The 21,251-nt window shown below is 35.0% G+C and overlaps 1 protein-coding gene across 3 annotated transcripts in view; it reads left to right on the forward strand.

The window, feature by feature from the left end:
* The window catches only part of LOC149796537 (sorting nexin-25-like), a 100,032-nt gene that overhangs the window by 43,101 nt on the left and 35,680 nt on the right, over positions 1-21,251 (forward strand). For all 3 annotated transcript variants that reach the window (XM_089961238.1, XM_089961240.1, XM_089961239.1), the window contains exons 10-14: positions 3,439-3,530; positions 8,308-8,347; positions 11,327-11,446; positions 11,661-11,811; positions 15,447-15,622. In XM_089961238.1, coding sequence (XP_089817364.1) covers positions 3,439-3,530; positions 8,308-8,347; positions 11,327-11,446; positions 11,661-11,811; positions 15,447-15,622 — 579 coding nt within the window. The remainder of the gene's footprint in view (positions 1-3,438; positions 3,531-8,307; positions 8,348-11,326; positions 11,447-11,660; positions 11,812-15,446; positions 15,623-21,251) is intronic.

A 21,251-nucleotide genomic window follows, 5' to 3' on the forward strand; every position in this document is an offset into this window, starting at 1 on the left:
ACTACATACATATCTATTGTATTAAAGAACACTACTGCATACATATCTATTGTATTAAAGAACACTACTACATAGATATCTATTGTATTAAAGAACACTGCTACATACATATCTATTGTATTAAAGATCACTACTATATACATACATATCTGTTGGATTAAATCACTGCTATATACATACATATCTGTTGTATTAAAGAACACTACTACATACATATCTATTGTATTAAAGAACACTACTACATACATATCTATTGTATTCAAGCACATTACTACATACATATCTATTGTATTAAAGAACACTACTACATAGATATCTATTGTATTAAAGAACACTACTACATACATATCTATTGTATTAAAGAACACTACTACATAGATATCTATTGTATTAAAGAACACTACTACATACATATCTATTGTATTCAAGCACATTACTACATACATATCTATTGTATTAAAGAACACTACTACATAGATATCTATTGTATTAAAGAACACTACTACATACATATCTATTGTATTCAAGCACATTACTACATACATATCTATTGTATTCAAGCACATTACTACATACATATCTATTGTATTCAAGCACATTACTACATACTTATCTATTGTATTAAAGATCACTACAATATACATACATATCTGTTGGATTAAATCACAACTATATACATACATATCTGTTGGATTAAAGCACACTACTACATACATACATCTATTGGATTAAAGCACACTACTACATACATACATATCTATTGGATTAAAACACACTACTACATACATATGTACCTGTTGGATTAAAGATCACTACTGCATACATAATCATCAATTGGGTTAAAGCAACTATTACATACATAAATATCTATTATATTAAAGAACACTACTACATACATGTATATCTATTAGATTAAAGCACACTACTACATACATGTATATCTATTAGATTAAAGCACACTGCTACATACATGTATATCTATTAGATTAAAGCACACTACTACATACATGTATATCTATTAGATTAAAGCACACTACTACATACATGTATATCTATTAGATTAAAGCACACTACTACATACATGTATATCTATTAGATTAAAGCACACTACTACATACATGTATATCTATTAGATTAAAGCACACTACTACATACATGTATATCTATTAGATTAAAGCACACTACTACATACATGTATATCTATTAGATTAAAGCACACTACTACATATATATATATATCAACTGGATTAAAGCACACCACAACATACATACATATCTATTGTATTAAAGATCAGTGCTACATGCATACATATATATTTTTATTAAAGAACACTACTACATACATACATATCTTTTGGATTAAATCACACTACTAAATACATGCATATCTATTGGATTAAAGAATACTGCTTCATACATACATATATGTTGGATTAAAGATCACTGCTACATGCATACATATATATTTTTATTAAAGAACACTACTACATACATACATATCTTTTGGATTAAATCACACTACTACATACATACATATCTATTGCATTATAGAACACTACTTCATATCTATTGGATTAAAGCACACTACTACATACATGCACATCTTTTGGATTAAAGCACACTACTACATACATGCACATCTTTTGGTTTAAAGCACACAACTACATACATATGTACCTGTTGGATTAAAGCACACTACTACATACATACATATCTATTGGATTAAAGCACACTACTACATACATACATATCTATTGGACTAAAGCACACTACTACATACATACATATCTATTGGATTAAAGCACACTACTACATACATACACATCTTTTGGATTAAAGCACACTACTACATACATGCACATCTTTTGGATTAAAGCACACTACTACATACATACGTATCTATTGGATTAAAGCACACTACTACATACATACATATCTATTGGATTAAAACACACTACTACATACATATGTACCTGTTGGATTAAAGATCACTACTGCATACATAATCATCAATTGGGTTAAAGCAACTATTACATACATAAATATCTATTATATTAAAGAACACTACTAAATACATATCTATTGTATTAAAGAATACTCAAATTCTCGAGCATCTACCGTTACCAAACTATGTGGATTGCTTGCACTAGAGGTAGTGAAGAATCTTATTGATTTGGGGGGCACAAGGTTCAAGGTCAAGGTCACTGAATGAAAGCAAAAAAAAATGGTTAAAAAATAGTTTCTGCACGTTAACATTGGTTCTATATCCCAGGCTAAGATCAAACTTTGTGGCTGTCCTGCACTTGGGATGAGGTAGATTGCATCATGATGTATAAAGGATGATATTAAATTATCTTACACCTTAAGATGTACATAAACAATAGTGTGAATTACCATTAAATTGCTATCAAGAACTACATTACAGTACATGACAATTTTCCATATATTTCACTCTTGTTTCAGATCTTTTACACAGAGGCATTTTCATAGCATTTTGCCCACATGCATGACTTACCATTATATAATAAATGGTTTTAATCACGGTAGATGAGAGAAATTGTTGGCATTGTAATTATTCCATGCAGATATCCATGTCAGTGTTCCACATTTCAGGTGTTCCATATGATGCCATCAAATTATCTGTCTGTGTAGACCATTCCCTGTAGGCAAATTTAAATAGAATGAAGAAACAAAGGCAAATAAGGCAAGCATATTACGTTAGGAATGGAAGTACATCTTTTCTCATTGTAGTAATGGATGCCATATAATGTACCTGTAAATCATCATCATAAGCAGATTGTATTCTTGGATATTATCTGTTATTGTTGATTCTTTGGCTTAAAACATTTCATACAAGTGAGAGCTGTTACTTCTTCAAGTGTACCGCTCCGGTGGCCTAGTAGTTAGAGCGTCCACCTCGGATGTGGAAGGTCACGGGTTTGATCCCCGGCCGAGTCATACCAAAGACACAAAAATGGTACTAATAGCTGCCTCGCTTGGCACTCAGCATTAAGAGGTTAGTGTTAGGACTGGTCAGCCTGGTGTCAGGGTAATGTGACTGGATGGGACATCATGCTTCATGTCTGCGTCATGATGCCCCAGTGCAAGACATCACTATAAAATGTTACACTGCAGACATCATAGCGATATGACTAAACAATTGTTAAAGCTACGTTAAAAATCCAAATCACACACACACACACAACACTTTTTCAAGTTTTTCTGAAATTTCAGTGCACAGGTACCATCGTTTTGCTACTTTGTGGTGAGAATAAGACATCATTCAGCCTTGACTAAAATTAATTGGGTATACAATCGATCCATCAGTTGTAAACTACCAGTATTTACGTGTGTGTTACATAAACTAGTTACATAAGATATGATGACAATGCTAATCTTGTTGTATACAATCAGTGGGTTATATAATTTATTCTGCAGATCTTTTCCTTTGCTGTCATCATGGGTTCTCCTTCAGGTCGAGAATACTTTATGACCTATCTTAAACGGGATGACAAACAGTCCTTATTGGGGTAAGTATGTGATATAATCTTATTCAATAGAATCTTGATATAACAATAGTTTTTCTTTCCCATTGGGTATTGACTGAGTTTTATTGGTATCTTACAACTTCTGTCATCAATTTCTCTTCCTTTGACTCTTCTTCTGTTATTATTATGTTGTTGTTTATTATGATTATTGATCCCCCAGCACAATGTTCTCACTAAGTTCTTTGGAGGTCCTTGGTTTTAATGCAAAGTACTTGTTGAGTACTTTGGAGGTCCTTGGTTTTAATGCAAAGTACTTGTTGAGTACTTTGGAGGTCCTTGGTTTTAATGCAAAGTACTTGTTGAGTACTTTGGAGGTCCTTGGTTTTGTAGCAAAGTACTTGCTAAGTGCTTTAGAAGTCCTTGGTTTTGTGGCAGAGTATTTGCTAAGTACTTTAGAGGTCCTTGGTGTAATGGCTGTGTACTTTTGAGGTTCCTTGTGCTTGATGGAGGTAAAAGATAATTGTGGTGATTACATTTTTGTAGTTTTCATCAGATGACTTGTGTTCTGTAATCCAGTCAACTCTCATTACAATGGTACTCATTATAACAGTATAACTGTTCATAACAGTACAATTACTCATTACAGTATTATATTCATTATATAGTGTAAATACTCATTATAATATCATATTCATTAAACAAAATAATTTCTCATTACAACATCACATTCATTACAGTAGTATAATTTATTCATTTCAACTACATATTCATTGCAACAGTACATTTACTCATTAACATAGTATAATTTTGCATTACAGTATAGTTACTGATTACAATGTCATATTCATAAGTTTATTTACTCATTTCAACAGCATGTTCATTTCAACATGATAATTACTCATTTCAACAGCATGTTCATTACAAAAGGTAAATTACTCATTACAGTGGTATAATTCTTCATTACAACAGTTTATTACTCATTACAAAAGTATAATTATACAGTATAGCAGTATAATTACTTATTACAGCAGTTTGATTGCTCATTATAACAGTATAATTACTCATTATAACAGTTTAATTACTCATTATAACAGTATGAGTACTCATTACAACAGTATAATTACTCAACAAGATAATTACTCATTACAACAGTACAATTATAATGGTTTAATTACTGATTATAACGGTTTACTTACTCAGGATACTCAGTGTAATTACTCATCACAACAGTTGAATTACTCATTGCAACTTTTTTTTACACATAACAGTTTAATTACTCATTATGACAGTTTAATTACTCATTATCACAGTTAAATTACTCATTACAACAGTATAATCACTCATTACAACATCCTTAGTACTCATTAAACAGTATAATTACTCATTACAACAGCATAAGTATTCATTATAACAGTTTAATTACTCATAACAGTTTGATTTCTCATTACTAATTATAAAAGTAAAATTACTCATTACAGCAGTAAGATTACTCATTATAACAGTAATTATTCATTACAACAGTATAATTATATATTACAACAGTATATTTACTTGTTATAACAGTACAATTGTTCATTACAACAGTATAATTACTCAACAGGATAATTACTCATTACAACAGTACAATTATAATGGTTTAATTACTGATTATAACTGTTTACTTACTCAGAATACTCAGTGTAATTACTCATCACAACAGTTGAATTACTCATTGCAACAGTTTTATTATTCATAACAGTTTGATTACTCATTATAACAGTTTAATTACTCATTATAACAGTGGATTTACTCATTACAGCATTATAATTCTTCATTACAACAGTTTTATTACTCATTATATCAGTATAATTACTCATTACAACAGTATAAGTACTCATTACAACAGTTTAAGTACTGAGTACAACAGTTTAAGTACTGAGTACAATAGTATAGTCACTCATTACAACATTATAGCTACTCATTATAACAGTTTAATTACTCATTACACCAGTTTGATTACTCATCATAATAGTTAAATTGCTCATTACATTAGTATAATTACTCATTATAACAGTATAATTACTCATTACAACAGTATAATTACTCATTACAACGGTTTTATTACTCATTATAACAGTATAATTACTCATTACAACAGTAAAAAAGTGGAATTCTGCTTATCTCCTGACTTGAATCAGATTTTTCTTGATATAGTCCATTTTTTTATATCATCTCCGATCTGGGTTTTTAAAAAATGGTCTGTCCAATCCCATTCCATAACGACCCATGTAAAGTATTCGTTCCATATATTAGCACAAAAGTCTTGTAAAGACTATTCTGATTGGTCAAAAGTTTAAATTCATCGAATGAATCTTCGTGTAATGGAAACTGATGGCAACAGAAAAAAGAAGCATGCTTGCAAAATATGGCATCCTGAGTTGTTGGGAGACCATGACATGAAAAGTTCAGATAAAGGTTTGAAAAATGTATGTAAATGGGAATGGCTGGAGCGAAAAGTTGATGGAAATTTAGTTGTAAGAAAACTGAATGCTAGAGGACTGGCATTTTGTTACCTCTGCAAGAAAGATCTAATTACAGTGATCATGGTTGGAAGAGTTTGGAACAGTACCTACAAAAGAAGCTGCATACAGAAAAATTGAAACTGGGAAGGTTTCTGGAAAAAGTGTAGTTAATTACTATAAAAAGAAAGATTTCTTGCATGAGAGAACATATGTAGCCCTCTGTCAGAATATGTGTACTACATGTCGCCAATACAAGCACCAGCTTGAAAGGAAAAAGGCTCTCATTGACAAGGAAAAGAAATGATTGCACATTGAGACAGAAAGTCAGTGGTGTCAAAAAGGAAGGCTGAAGAAATCTTTGCCAAAGCCACAAAAAGACCTTGACTGGTATATCAATATATTGTGTCCAGTGTAGAAAAAAGACAAGTGAATGTATGGGATTATATGTATATAGTTGATGTGCTTGGGTGTTTATTTTACAGATTTGTTATGAAAATAGAGAAGTATAATATGTTTGCTGCAAAACTTGACAAATTATTGTGACTTTATTATGATGTGAACACTGACATGCACATGAAATAACTTCAGCATCATTAGTATTGGAGAACAAATTCATGTGACAATAAATATTGTGAAATTATTCAAGTCAAGTTGAACATTTTTGGTAAGTTTTCTAGTTTTTCAGATGATTATTTTGTTTTATATTAAGATCATAAGTTGCAACAGGAGTAGTTTTTTGTGATTGTAAAATGTGTTTTTGGCAGAGGGACTTCAGCCCCCTGGACAACCAGATCAGGAGCACTGCCTCTTGAGACCCCATTGGGAAAGGACCCCCAAACCCCCCTTAAAATTGTTTCAGCTTTTTTTATGGAAGACCAAATTCATGTCTGAGTATAATTACTCATTATAAGGGGCCCCGAGTGGCCGAATGGTCTAAAGCGCTCTCCGTTACAGATCACTGCCATCTCACCTCTGTCTGCGCAGGTTCGAGTCTCAGATTCAGCCAATGTGGGTATGTGAGAAAGCTTGCCAGTAGCTTCTCGTGGGTCAGTGGTTCTTTCTGAGGTTTTCTCGGGTTCTTCCTCCACCATTAATACTGGCCGCCATGTATAGCCTATCGTGTGCTGAAAAATGGCGTTAAACCCCACAACAACAACAACAACAACTCATTATAACAGTACAATTACTCATTACAACATTATAATTACTCATTATAACAGTATAATTGCTCATTAAAACAGTTTAATTACTTATTATGATGGGAACAAACATGTTAAATTGTAAAAGAGCTATGATAGAATTTTCAGCTTACAGTTACATTGACATTCCTTGGAATTTTACAATTACCCTAAATAGGACAGAAGACATTATTTACATTTTTGAATAATATGTATGAAATTAAAACAGTAAGTATGAAATGTTAGATATCAAATGTAGAATTCTATTTCTGACTCATTTTGTTTCTTTAATGCATCTGACAACAGTAAGTATGAAATGTTAGATATCAAATGTAGAATTCCATTTCTGACTCATTTTGTTTCTTTAATGCATCTGACAACAGTAAGTATGAAATGTTAGATATCAAATGTAGAATTCTATTTCTGACTCATTTTGTTTCTTTAATGCATCTGACAACAGTAAGTATGAAATGTTAGATATCAAATGTAGAATTCTATTTCTGACTCATTTTGTTTCTTTAATGCATCTGACAACAGTAAGTCAATATGGATAACTTCACTACATTACACACTTGATCTTTCAAAGACATATTTGTTACTTCAACACAATATCTGTAAGTGAACTTTGTCATTGTCATGAGAGTTGAATGTACCTTGTTGAGAACTTGTTCATCTGGATTTGAACTTTGTGCATGTCTTCCTTTTAGACAAGTTAATTAGAATGCAACTAGCTCTTCTGAATGCCCATTATTTTTTTTTCTGGTATCCTAGGAGGTTAAATAAATGTAGTTTTACTGTACTTGCTAAAAGAAGCGTTTTGAAATTCTAGCACAGTCAAACAAAGTAAGCAGAAGGTGTAATTCAGGTAATATTCTTGCACTTGAAAAATTGATAATAGCAGTTGATGTAACTATCAAAAGACGGCATATCTTGCCTCACACATTCCTAAAAATATACTCTATCATCATTGCTACTAGCAAAGGAATAAGGATTATAAAATGTGTAAGAAAAACAAGAATTTGGTAAATCAAGATGTAGCAAATTTTAATATTCCATGACAGAAAACAACGGTTTGGTTGTTTTATTTCTTGCCTTTTTCTAAGCTGATACATATTGACTTTTCCCCACTTTTCTTTACAGGTTCTGGATTGCTGTAGAGAAACTTCAGGGAATTGATAAAGTAAGTTTCTCTTGTACATTATTTGTAACTAATGAAACATAGATCATCATTTCTTTGACAACAAAGAAGAAATACATGAAAATTATTGTTTTTTCCCCATTCATTGTAGTTTTACCTCCATCCTGTTTGCCAGTATGGTTAATGCTGCAGATTTTTGACATATTCAGAAAAAACTAAATAGGGTTTTCCTTGAGTCAGACATAATCATTTGCTTTGTGTGAAATCAGTTATTTCGTCCTTTTACAGTGAAACCCCTATATAGCATGATGGTCATCATCCACAAAGTGTCAAGGCACAGTTATTTACTGTGTTTGTATTAGTCATTTCACCCTGTCATAGTACAGTGGAACCCCGCTATAACGCGATGATCGGGGTCCATAAAATCGGATCGCGTTAAAAGCGGGGTCGCGTTAATGCGGGGTTTTACAATATTTAACTTTTTTTCCGAGAAGATATACGTGTATACATGTACGATGATCAAAAGTCGGCTTATCATCAGATGAATATTAACTGGAATGCATTAATTAAGATATATTCAAAATAATCGATGGCTAATATATTTATAGGTTATTACTGTGCATTAAAAACATTTACTAACTTTTATTTGTTTGAACGATAATACAGATTGACCGATAATACCAGACTATCGCTATATCATGAAAAGTGTATCAACACCGTATGCTACCGTGCCGTCGTGGCATGCAGTTCATCCATAATGGATGTAATTTCATTGAAAATCGTACAGATTTAAAATATTCAATAATTTTGTAATAGTCTGAATTCGTCGTGTAAAATATAGGATGAACAAAATATTGAAACCATTTACTTGCCGTCTGATATCGTACGGTCATTGCATGCAGCTATTCCCGGGTCTACATACGGTGTCTGTACAAATTTCATACCGCTAAAATTTTATCATATGCGACAACTCCAAGAATAATTAACAATCAACGCATGATTTCAGCGTGCAAATAACTTTTATTTCAGATTTTGTGAACATCAAAAGAAACATGTGAAAACTGCTAAATTAATCGTTGCGCAAAGTGCAAAGTCAGTGTGGTTCCAAATTTAAATTTCATCATTTCTTGAAAAATATATCCAATGACGTTTGCTTCTTTGCCGCGAACTGTTGGGTTCTAGCAAAGTCAAGAATGTTTCTTAATTGAAGGACTTTGACGCTGTCAACATCTTGTGTTTCCAGCCACCTTAAGCTTGCTTCTAAATGTACTACTGCTTCAGACACTTTTGGTAGGGGGAGTAATGAAGGCCTGCAATGGTTACGAATCACTTTTTATATAAAACAAAATTAAGCTGAACGGATGTACAATTTCATACCCTTTTAATTTACAGATAATAAAGTGGATATTATTTACTTTCAACTGTTTGTTGTTTGATCACACCGCCAAGCACAGCATACATGTTGGCGGCTTTCGTCCTTTGATGTTTATTAAATTGTGCGACTCTTGTATCAACCACAGCTTTGTCTGCTGCTTGGCTGTGATTGCAGTTAAATAAGAAGCCCATGTCAGCTATTGTTTGAGCAATGACTGTATACAGAATTCATGGAAGACAATCACAAAGACGATTTACTGGCTTTACTCATGGATCCGTAATAAGTAACACTTCCGATAATGTTTACTTCGGCTTAACAATTCAAAAACCTAATGAAACCAGTTTTCTCTTCTAGAGTAGAATACGGAGCTTCACCACAACCTGTTCAAATTGATAAATTTCAGAAGCCAAGCGTTGTACACACTATTTCTCGTACGTTATATATATCGTATTATTTTAGAATTCATACACGATCACTTCTCCAAAATCACTTAAAGAACCTGGATAAATTGTTAAGTTCCGATCGTTTATTATTAAAAGTCATACGCGAATTTTTCCACCAAATTATAATAAACGTTTTACACACTATTTCTCGTACGTTAAACAAATATTTTCACGGTCCAATAAAAATACACGTAAATGAATTTCAAATTTCAGGAACCATGCCACGATCATATTATTTTAAAAGTCACAACTAATCTCATGCCCAAAATGAAGTTAATTTCTTGTTTTGTTTTTTTTTTACTTTTCTCCAAATTTTTTTTCTCCATGTGTGAATGAATATACGAAATTTCGGGAGCCATGCTACGACCGCGTTATATCCGAATTCGCGTTATGGTGGGGCGCGTTATAGCGGGGTTCCACTGTATATGATGGTTGGGGTTCACAAAGTGCCAAACTGCTATAATATATCATGCATATCTAAAAATATAACTGATGAAAATATAGCACATGTAATCTCATGTCCTCTTAGCTATGCAGGGGGTGGGGGGCAGGGGGCAGCCTGATGCATATTAAATGAAAAATACTCAAAACAGGTATTCAGTGTTCATGCAGTATTGAAAAGGAGAGTAAGATGATCATATCACAATTAGGCCAATGTGACCTATTTTTCTTGCTTTAGTTACATTTGTATTTTCTGCTGTGTGTTCTTTACACCTTAAGTATCTTAGGCCATATATCAACCAAACTCATTAAAATTGCAATCTTGATGTATACAACAAAACTAGGTCATTAGGACCAAATTTCTAGACTTGAGTGACTTTAATTTTTGTTATCTATTTGATTATTACATCCACAGTATTCTTGATTTAATTTAACCTACACATGAAACATGGCATGTGGATGCCTCTCAGGGAAACTGATCCATACCAAAACTGAGCTGCTGTGACCTAGATTTCATTATTAGTTCATTACACCCTTAATAGCTTGGACCCTGTTTCACCTATACTTGTGACAGATGGTATGTGTAAATGAATCTTAAGGAGGATAAATCAGCCATACCAAAAGTAGGTCACTGAGTTCATCCTTTTAATTCTCTGGTATTTTTTTTTTCCTCTATAGAAGATGTGTCTCTGTTGGTTTGAATTTTTCTGTCTTGTAGTAGTGGTAGCAAGTCATAATTACACAAAAGATTTTTCCTTACAGCGTCAGCATCATCAATTTGCCAGTGAAATCTATCATCAATACATCGCCAGCAGCACAACTGCTGTAAAAGTGGACCGAACCATCATCAAGGGGATGGAGTCTTTCATGCTAGGAAACACGGTTAGTTAACCTAGGATTTCAAAACTAAGATTTTTCCTGTTCATTTTGCTGTAATTTTGTTGTTCATTATCTGTATCAACAACTGAGTTCTTCATTTGCCGATGTAGTTTGTCCAGTTATGTAACCAATGCAATGAGTTTGTTCACATTTAAATCAGCCATCCTAATACTTGACTTTCATCGAAGTATAACATTGGTATAATTTATTTTCACAGGGACCAGATGCATTTTTTGAGGCTCAGAAGCAAGTTTACCAGATTCTTGAGGAACAACATTACCCATCATTCCTCGTTAGTGACGTTTATCACAGATATATCACCTCGCTGGATGAGGATGTGAAAGGATCAGTATCATTCATGACCAAAGGTAGTTCATAGTCCACATTTCCAACTTTAAGTGTCTTATATTTAAATCAACTTATCATCCCACCACCAACAGAGTTGCAAGAGGATAAAGCAACTTGCACATTCATTTGTTCATTCATTGTTTAGTTTGTTATTGAACTCATTCTTTTTGGCATTTTAGATATTTCTGTCTGATCCAAAATAAAATTTGTCTGGGAGAATTTGGAAGTGTACCTTTTGTAAGCAGCTACCCAAAAGACAAATGAACCATTGCTTTATCTCAGATGAACAAAATTGGCTCGTCCGTATGCTAACAAGCTAACCTCTAATCCATCTAATCCTATATGTGACATTATCTTTAGGGTTAAATGCCAAACCTTTTATGTTCAGAAACCAAAATTTACTCTTCGTTTTGTTACATAAATTTGCTATCATTTTAAAGAAGCAATAATGAATCTTGCCAATACTTAAAGGTTACATGTTCCCCAATTACCAGGTTTGCCTTCAAAACCCTCAAGAGTAATATTTGATTTTTGAGAGTTCAAAAAAGTATTCAAAACAATGCTCGTGTTTTTCTGAGTAAATTCAGTAAAATTAAATCATGTTATGACCCTACATTTCCTGCATACAGACATTTAAAAAAAATGAAGAGGTTGCAGTGCTGTTGCAGCACCCCATGGAACAGTCTTGAGCCAGTTCCTGGATAAAGTAGACATGTGCAGTCTACAGCCTGTGGATCGTATTTTTTTTTTTTTTCTTTGGGCAATACAGTCACAATGTAGCAATGTGTAAAATATTGAGTTGGTAATTTCTATAAATAATCATTGTGAAAATCGACTAAATATACACATGCAGTATTAGCTCATACTTGTTTGACTATTCCAACAAATATTGTGGGTATTGTAGTTTCTGTTGGTTGTGGGTTTTGTTAGAACTGTGGATTTTGTGGGCACTTTGGGTTTTGTTGGATTTGTGGACTCTGTTGGTTGTGGGTTTTGTTAGAACTGTGGATTTTGTGGGCACTTTGGGTTTTGTTGGATTTGTGGACTCTGTTGGTTGTGGGTTTTGTTAGTAGTATATAAGGCTTTGTGGGTTGCTTGTGGGGGTTCAGTCAGCTGGCAGCAGTCAAATTAGGTACATTACAGCATTTAATTTTTTTGATCTATTTTGTTTTAATTTTGTTTTATTTAGGTTATTATAGAGTTATGTAACTTTAGGCATTATTTTGGACTAATTTTTTTTATAAGTTTATTTAAGCACAAATTAATATTTATTTTCGGAATTTATTTTTTTATTTTTAATTCCTTTCTCTCTTCCAAATTATATGCATTCTAGTCATTTCTAATTTATTTTTACAAGCAAACTAGATATTGTTATATCATTTGTCATTTGAAACTCAGTTATATGGTCAAGTGAATGTTGTCCGCACAGACCAATTCTTTTATTTATTTCTTTATTTAATTAATCTAGCAATCCATAAAACATAATTTATTTTTGTTTCTAGTTTATAATTTACTAGTTTTCTAAGTCATTGTGAGTGTTTTCCTCACTGACTTGACAGACCATTTATTTCCACTGATATCAATTAAATTCAAATAAGTATTATGCTATAGTTGAAGTGTGAAGTCAAGCAAGTGTTTTATTTGCAGATTTTACATTTCACTTATTAGAATCAAGTCATATTTTCTCTTCTGTAGTAAAATTTATTACAACTAAATCCAAATATGGTAAATCTTATTCATTTTCATTCATCAAAAGAAGTAATAATATAATGAACTAATAGTACAGTGCTAATGTGTATGCTGACCTTGTGTGAAATTACCATATACCATACTGTACCTCAAGACAATGATAGTATTCTGACTTAGTATACAAAACAACAAGACTGTCATGGTTATGAACTGACTTTATTCAATGTTTCTTAATAAAAATGAATCATCTTGTGTTATGGTTGAAAAGAAATCAAGAGTTCGAGTTGACTCCATTCTCCCCCTCCTTAGTCAGCTGGTAAGAAGCATACTTATCCCTGGTGCCGCACTGCAATGAAGTATTATTAGGACCTAGCTTGGCTGTCACAAAATGTATGTTCAAATTTTGCATGGTAACATTTTCCCTCTGGTATCTGGTTCCTTCAGGGACTTGGAGTTACTTAGTGTACACCAGCATGGGTCAGATACAATTTACTATCTCAATTTACTATCTAAATATTATTTATAGGTACCAGTAAGTCAAGTGTTCCCATACCCTCTTCACATCCAAAGGACTTAGTGATGCCCTCATATTCTTCAGCTCAAAGTGTCCCCAATGATGCTATCTCCATTCTAGTAAACTCTTTTGAGTTCAGTTTGAGTTTGACTTGGAGGAAGTACTTGTGACACAAGCTCCTTCCTCTCTATTGAATATGGAAGATATGGACTTTGATATGGTGATAGATAAAGTCTATAATCTCTTACTCTCTGACTTGTGCTCAAAACAACCTGGCACACAGTGCAAAAAGATCTTTTCCAGTTTGGAAAAGATCTTAGCAGCTTAACCTCAACCAGCCCTCCTTCTCCTTCCTCATTCTTCTATGACTGAGGAAATTGTTCAGAGATTTTTGTTGGACCAAAACATTACTCAGCAACATCACGGGTGGACTGTTCCCTCCTGAATGTTGAGACCTTTGGTCTCTTCTGCCAGCTACCAGGTACTTTCCACAAAGTAGCCTATAAAACCTCCCCAACTTGATGTCAGTGTGGCCAAAGTGGAGAATTTCAAGTTGAGCTTATGCACACCTTTTCGTAAAAGACATTGAAGCCATGGAACAGAAAACTCGTCAGTGTAGTTTCACCATCTGCTTCTTTTTGGATGCTGAGAGAAGCCTCCTTGAAACCAGCCACCCTTCAATGCATGCTGTTTCCATGGCTTTGTTGTCAGAACTTCTTGACATCTACCGTCATGTTGCTCAAAGGTCTTATTTGACCACAGTAAAGACCTTAGGGCTGCTCCACTAGTAGCCAAGACTGTTTGGAGGCCTCATTTCTACTACTGGATTATCAACATAGATCCTTCATGTCCACTCCTGATTCGTCGCAGTTGGTCAGGAAATGTGTCAATGTAAATTGCCCCCACGGGCTTTCTGCCAAGTGTTTCAAGCAGACAAGAGGGGTCCCACTGTAATATGGTTGTGCAGAGTTAAATGTGAAATGAGAAACCTCAAAAAAAATTTAAACACCTTCAGTAAAACTAGAATTTAAGTCCCGATATTGGTAGCCAAATATTTGTTTTATTGTTTTTAGGTAACTTTTGTTTTTCCTAATCACTCCATTTACTTTTGTAAAATAAGTTGAAAACCGTATTAAATTAAAAGATTTAATCATTTTAAATTGAACTTTACACACACTTCTCAACACTCATGTTTGTTTAAAAAAGAAAATGACAAACAATGTTAGCATTAAAATTTCAGATTTGTAGAAAAAATACCACTTTAGTCATCCAAGTTAAAAGTTATCATAAAGTCACCCATAGAAAAATTGTTCCATTCTTAAAATTTGTGACCTGCTATTAATGCGATCATTATTTGTCCCAGCAGTAATTAGCTACACCAAGCATAGAGAACATTCTCTCCTGCTTACAGAAGAACTATCCTGCTTAATGCACTTTTTTATGTTCATACAGATGAACTTTTCTTTGAACCAAAGGACGAATGGGTTGAGTCAGATGAGGATGATATGGATATATTTGTCACCCAGTCATATCATGCTCAGCAGAAACTACAGCAGTTGGACTCCAAAATACAGAACAAAAGCCAGGCCCTAGAAGCCCTTAGGGGCTCCATGAAATCTGACCCCAAGGTATTACTAGTAAAAGAATTTTAGCATCATTAATAATAATGATTCACTGTGAAATTTCTTAAGAATATACCAAACATGGTATAATTATTTTTTACAGAATGAATTGAAACTTATGATTTAAATTATTTTGTGTTTCCTTCTTCCCATGACTACAGCTAAATGTAGGATACTAAACTGCAGTAAGGGGTTCCAGTCTCTATTTCCAGTATGGCACAAAACATGCAGTAAGTTGGTTCCAGCCCATTTCCAGGAGGGTACTAAATACAGTAAGTGTATTCTAGCCCCTACTTCCAGTAGGGCACAACACTGCAGTAAGTGGGTTCCAGACACAGTTTCCAATATTGCACTAAATTGCATTAAGTGGGTTCCAGCCCCTTTTTCCAGTAGGGCTCAAAACTGCAGTAAGTGGGTTCCAGCCCCTATTTCCAGTATGGCACAAAACTGCAGTAAGTGGGTTCCAGCCCCTGTTTCCAATAGTACACTAAACTGCAATAAATGGGTTCCAGCCCCTATTTCCAGTAGGGCACTAAACTTGTAGTAGGAGTGTTCCAGCCCCAATTTTTTTGTAGGGCACTAAACTGCAGTAAAGGGTTCCAGCCCATATTTCCAGTGGGGCACTAAACTGTAGTAAGGGGGTTCCAGCTCCTGTTTACAAATCTTTCAAGCATGAAACTCCAGTACAAGGTCCAAAAGTTTTTGAAATTTTATAACTTTTTCTAGGTAAATGACACCTGTTGAAAACTTTTAGATAATGCAAGCTGGATTCCATTTGATCTTGTTAAAGTCACTATATATCTTGATGTCTTCTTTTCACATGCACAAAAGACCATAAGCAGTAGGCACATTATGTCATTTCATCTCTGTGAAATATAGATTAAATGCTTAAATGCAGAAGGGGTATACTGTTGATCAAGTCTGTTTGAAGCAGGTATAAAATGTTTAGTACCTCCATTCATCATATCTCTGCAAGGAAACTGTAACTACATCGCACACAAAAGTTTGAAAGTCTTAGGCCACTCTGAGTCTTTTGAAAGTTTATGAACATTTAAGATTTAATATGCTTTATTCTTTATTGCACTTATTTTTATTTTCTCCATAGAATACATTTCCTAATCACATTAACATTAGGATATAAACTCTGATTCCTGAAAGGACAATAATTTCAGCTTTTCCATCTATATCAACACTTTTAACATGCTACTACATGACATTTTGAGATCCTATGAATATCTGTGACTTCAACCCATCCATCCAGCATATCAGTGTATTAGCATGTAGTAAGGTATTTAATAATATTTTCTATTCTACATTTGATCATTACTTGTGTGACTTTTTCAGAGTTTTTGGACTTGTTTATTCTGACCTTGTGCTCCAATACACAGTGTTACTGGTGTGTCATATTGGTAGTTTTTCATACTCACTGTGTGTATGTATGTGTGTGTCTGTGTGTCTGTGTGTTATGCATGTATGTGTGTGTGTATGCATGTATGTATTTATGTATATGTGTGTGTATGTGTGTGTGTATATATATATATATATATATATATATATATATATATATATATATATATATATACATACATACTCGGGTCCCCAGTGGCTGAGTGGTCGAAAGCACTCACGTTACCAATCTATGCCATCTCCACTCAGTCCACGTGGGTTCAAGTCTCAGGCTTAGTCAATGTAGGTATGGGAGAAAACTTGCCTATATCTTCCTGTGGGTCAGTAGGTCTTCCTTGGGTAGTTCTCGGGTTCATCCTCCACCAGTTATGCTGATCACTATGTGTAGCCTCTTGTGTACGAAAACATAACATTAAACCCACAACAACAATGCCCTTGTTTAAGTAACAGGTAAATTTTTTGTGAGATGTGAACACTTTCAGATTGATATTTTCCTATATTTGTTGTCATTCTTGTCATTTGAGTTAAACAATAGCAATGAAATTCAATAAGTACAATACATTTTTGAAGCTTATCGGGACACACATGAGGCATGTTTCATCATCCTGTACATGCATTGTCTTTGCTATATGGTTGGAGAATATTTGATTAGCTGCGGTGCAGAACACATCAAAAGCTGTGGGAGATGCATGTAGTCTCAGACATAATCATGCCTTCAGCCAACAACAGCACTGATCACTGGCATAGTGGGTGACATCACAAGAGTCCTCTTACCCTCCAGAATTTCTATGCCGACTGTGACAGTTACATCCAGTAAATTGGAGTAACAAAGAGTTTTGTTGTTGCCATTCTTGCATTCTTCACAGATGCTGTTCAATGAACAGCAGCATGGACTTGTACAGAAGATGATGACATATTTCTCGCCTCAGGACATTTTCTTTCTTTCTTTGCATCCATTGCAACCCTTCATGGATAGTTTGGAATTTATTTGCTAGTGTCCCCCCACCATATATAGTCAGTCCTGTGGGCATAAATAGCGCAGTATATCCAATCATGCCATCAGGCCTGTCTCATATCTTGGTGATCTGTTTTAACATCCTTTCATGATGTACAATGCTGACTTAGCTGTCCTACTAGCCAGTCCAGCTGTCTGACAGGTCATAGCTATTGCCTAGTTACTAGACAGCCAACGTTTCAGCAAGTAGTGCCAAATACTGGCAACAGTGCCATGGAATGTGAGAATGTATTGGGATCAGACTTACTGATCAATTCACATTGCCACAACTTCAGCATGTCCATTTCTGGAGCCAACCATAAACCAACCTCCAGCCAACAGCCATACATACTGCCCATGCAGCCAACCATAAACCAACCTCCAGCCAACAGCCATACATACTGTCCATGCAGCCAACCATAAACCAACCTCCAGCCAACAGCCATACATACTGCCCATGCAGCCAACCATAAACCAACCTCCAGCCAACAGCCATACATACTGCCCATGCAGCCAACCATAAACCAACCTCCAGCCAACAGCCATACATACTGCCCATGCAGCCAACCATTCAGCCAGGTGCCTGTCTTATTTTATGACCATAGACACCACCAAAAATTTGGCCAGCCACTAACGCTTCAAGTCATTTTTTCAAGGCTTAATTATTGGAAGGAGTTATACCATGTTACACTTCGAGACCATGACATGGACACAGGCCCTGATGAAGATAATCCACATGGTAAGTGTGTTGATAATCAAGGTGATTTGATGCACTCAGATTCTACCATGGAATGGACTAAGTTCTCTGAGCTAGGTATTTTGAAGTCATTTTTCTTGGAAAACCAACTACCATCAGCAGCTGCAGCATGCTGGTATCAAACACATTTGTATGCATTTACCACTGAACTTCCAACATTACAGCAGTGAATGTGATGAACATGGACAGGAATGTCTTTTCAAGCCACCTGAAAACTCCATGGAACACTGTGATGCCATCCTCATTGTTGAATATAGTATTTCTAGTCATGTTTTGGCTTCCTGAAAATCAGGCTGCAGTCATGTCTGGAAATCAATAGATTGGATCACCAAGGACGTTAACAAGGTTATGCAGCAGTCTTTTTCTAATGCCCTGACAGCTTCTGCTAACTTAAATTTGGGGAGATGAGATGTCTGTTTTCACAAGTCATCACTTGAGCCACATAATTCCTTCAATCTCCATGCTACACCCATTGAGCTGCCATTACTATTTGGTGGTAACATAGAACTGAGGAGTCTAACAGCACAAGAACTGCTCCTTCAACAGTCCATGTGCCAGCTCTGGCATTCAGGTAGAATCAGTCTTAGCGTAGCAAAGAGTTAATCATTGACAAAGAGGCAGAAGACTCCCATTCAACAGCAATAGTTTCTACCTGAATCAGATTTCAAATGGAAATAGGTGCAGTTCAGGAGGTAGTTTAATAAAGTTGATAAGAAACAAAGGTTTTCTTTCTCCAAGCCTCTAAACAACCACCATTGACTTTCCACCCTGACCACATACATACAGTCTACCAGTTGGTGGCAGATTGCTTCATTATTATCAGCAATTGGATCGAATGTTCAGACTGCAAAATGAAGTAAATTTCAAATGGGCTTTGGATTTCTTTTATCCAGCCCCTCCCTTTTCATTTCTCCTTTCAAAATGGATATGCCATCAGTTTCTGGGAAAGATGAAATAATGCAGAAGGAGATCTGGTCATTACTTGAACAAGTGAAAACTAAACTTCCTTAGGTGTTTATTCCAGGCTCTTTCAAGTGCCAAAGGCCAGTGGAAAGTTAGTTATTCACTTCTGCCATCTAACAGTCCATTGCTGCGCTGAAGATCAAGATGAAACAGCTCATTCAATCAGGATTTCCATCAAAAATGATGAAATTTGTAGTCAGTCTAGACTTGACAGATGCATATTTCCATGTCCTTGCCCCATGTAAGTTTCTTTGGTTTGCCTACCACAGACAAATATACCAGTCTTATGCACTCCAAGTTTGTCTCATCATCACTACATGGGTATTCAGAAAAATTATCAACTGCATTTTCTCACCCTCTTACAGTTGACTTCAGTGACTGGGACATATTTGAATGAAGTCCTCCAAAAACATGTGGTAAATTCATTTCTAGTGAAAGCAGAAATCATCCCCTGTCCCATTTATGTTCTGTAGGCTTTTTGGTGAACTTTGAAGATGTCTTTTTTCAACTCATCGCAGCATTTTGTCCACCTGAGCATGGAATTTTTCACCAGTCTCAACCTTGTTTGTTTTCCTCACATTTGTGTGGTGTGGATTATTAGAGAGATCCTGCATGTCTTCAGTTTACTCAGTGCCGCAGTGGATTTTATTCTTCTTGACTGCCTTTTCATGTACCTTTTACAGACAACACTGCTGGCCCATTGGCACCCCTTTTCTGGTTGCCACAATCAGCAAGACGGGATCAAGGTCAAATTAGTAGTATTCCTGCATCAGTGGCTCATGACAGGAAATCCTCTGGAAAAGTCCAAACTGGAAGTTACTGTATGTACATATGCCATTTCATACAGTTGTGGAGCCCACTTGTCACCATACTTTCACAGAGGAATCACTTCAACTTTCTGAAAATTAAGGTCATAACGCAACAATCAATACTTTTCACTTCTGGAAAAGTAGTCCTTATCATGCTGGTCTAACTTTCTAAGTTGGGGTGGGGATGGGTTGGGGGTAGGGGTGATGAAATCACCTGAACTGTCTATTCTGGTTTGGAAGCTTCTGCACCAGTTCACCCAGCTAAGCATACCCACCCAGATCAGACACATTTCTGGCAGGCTCATATTCCTTGCCGACTTGCAGTCAAGTGTGTGTGTGTGATTTGGATTTTTAATGTAGCTTTAACACTTTTTTAGTCATATTGCTATGATGTCTGCAGTGTGGCAGTTTATAACAATGTCTAGCACTGGGGCATCATGTTGTAGGCATGTAGCATGATGTCTCACCCAGTCACATTATCCTGATACCAGGCCGACCAGTCCTAACACTAACCTCTTATTGCTGAGCGCCTGGCAAGGCAGCTGTTAGTACCATTTTTATAAGTCTTTTTTATGACTCGTCTGGGGTTCGAACCCACAACCTCCTGCATCAGAAGTGGACACTCTAACCACTCTGCCACCGGAGTGGTCATGAATTAGCAAAAAAATTTGAATAGGATAAAGAAATAACGGTGCCAGATCCTTT

This window comes from Sinohyriopsis cumingii, chromosome 6 (assembly GCF_028554795.1).
Source record: "Sinohyriopsis cumingii isolate HCF-2022 chromosome 6, ASM2855479v2, whole genome shotgun sequence".
NCBI lineage: Eukaryota > Metazoa > Mollusca > Bivalvia > Unionida > Unionidae > Sinohyriopsis > Sinohyriopsis cumingii.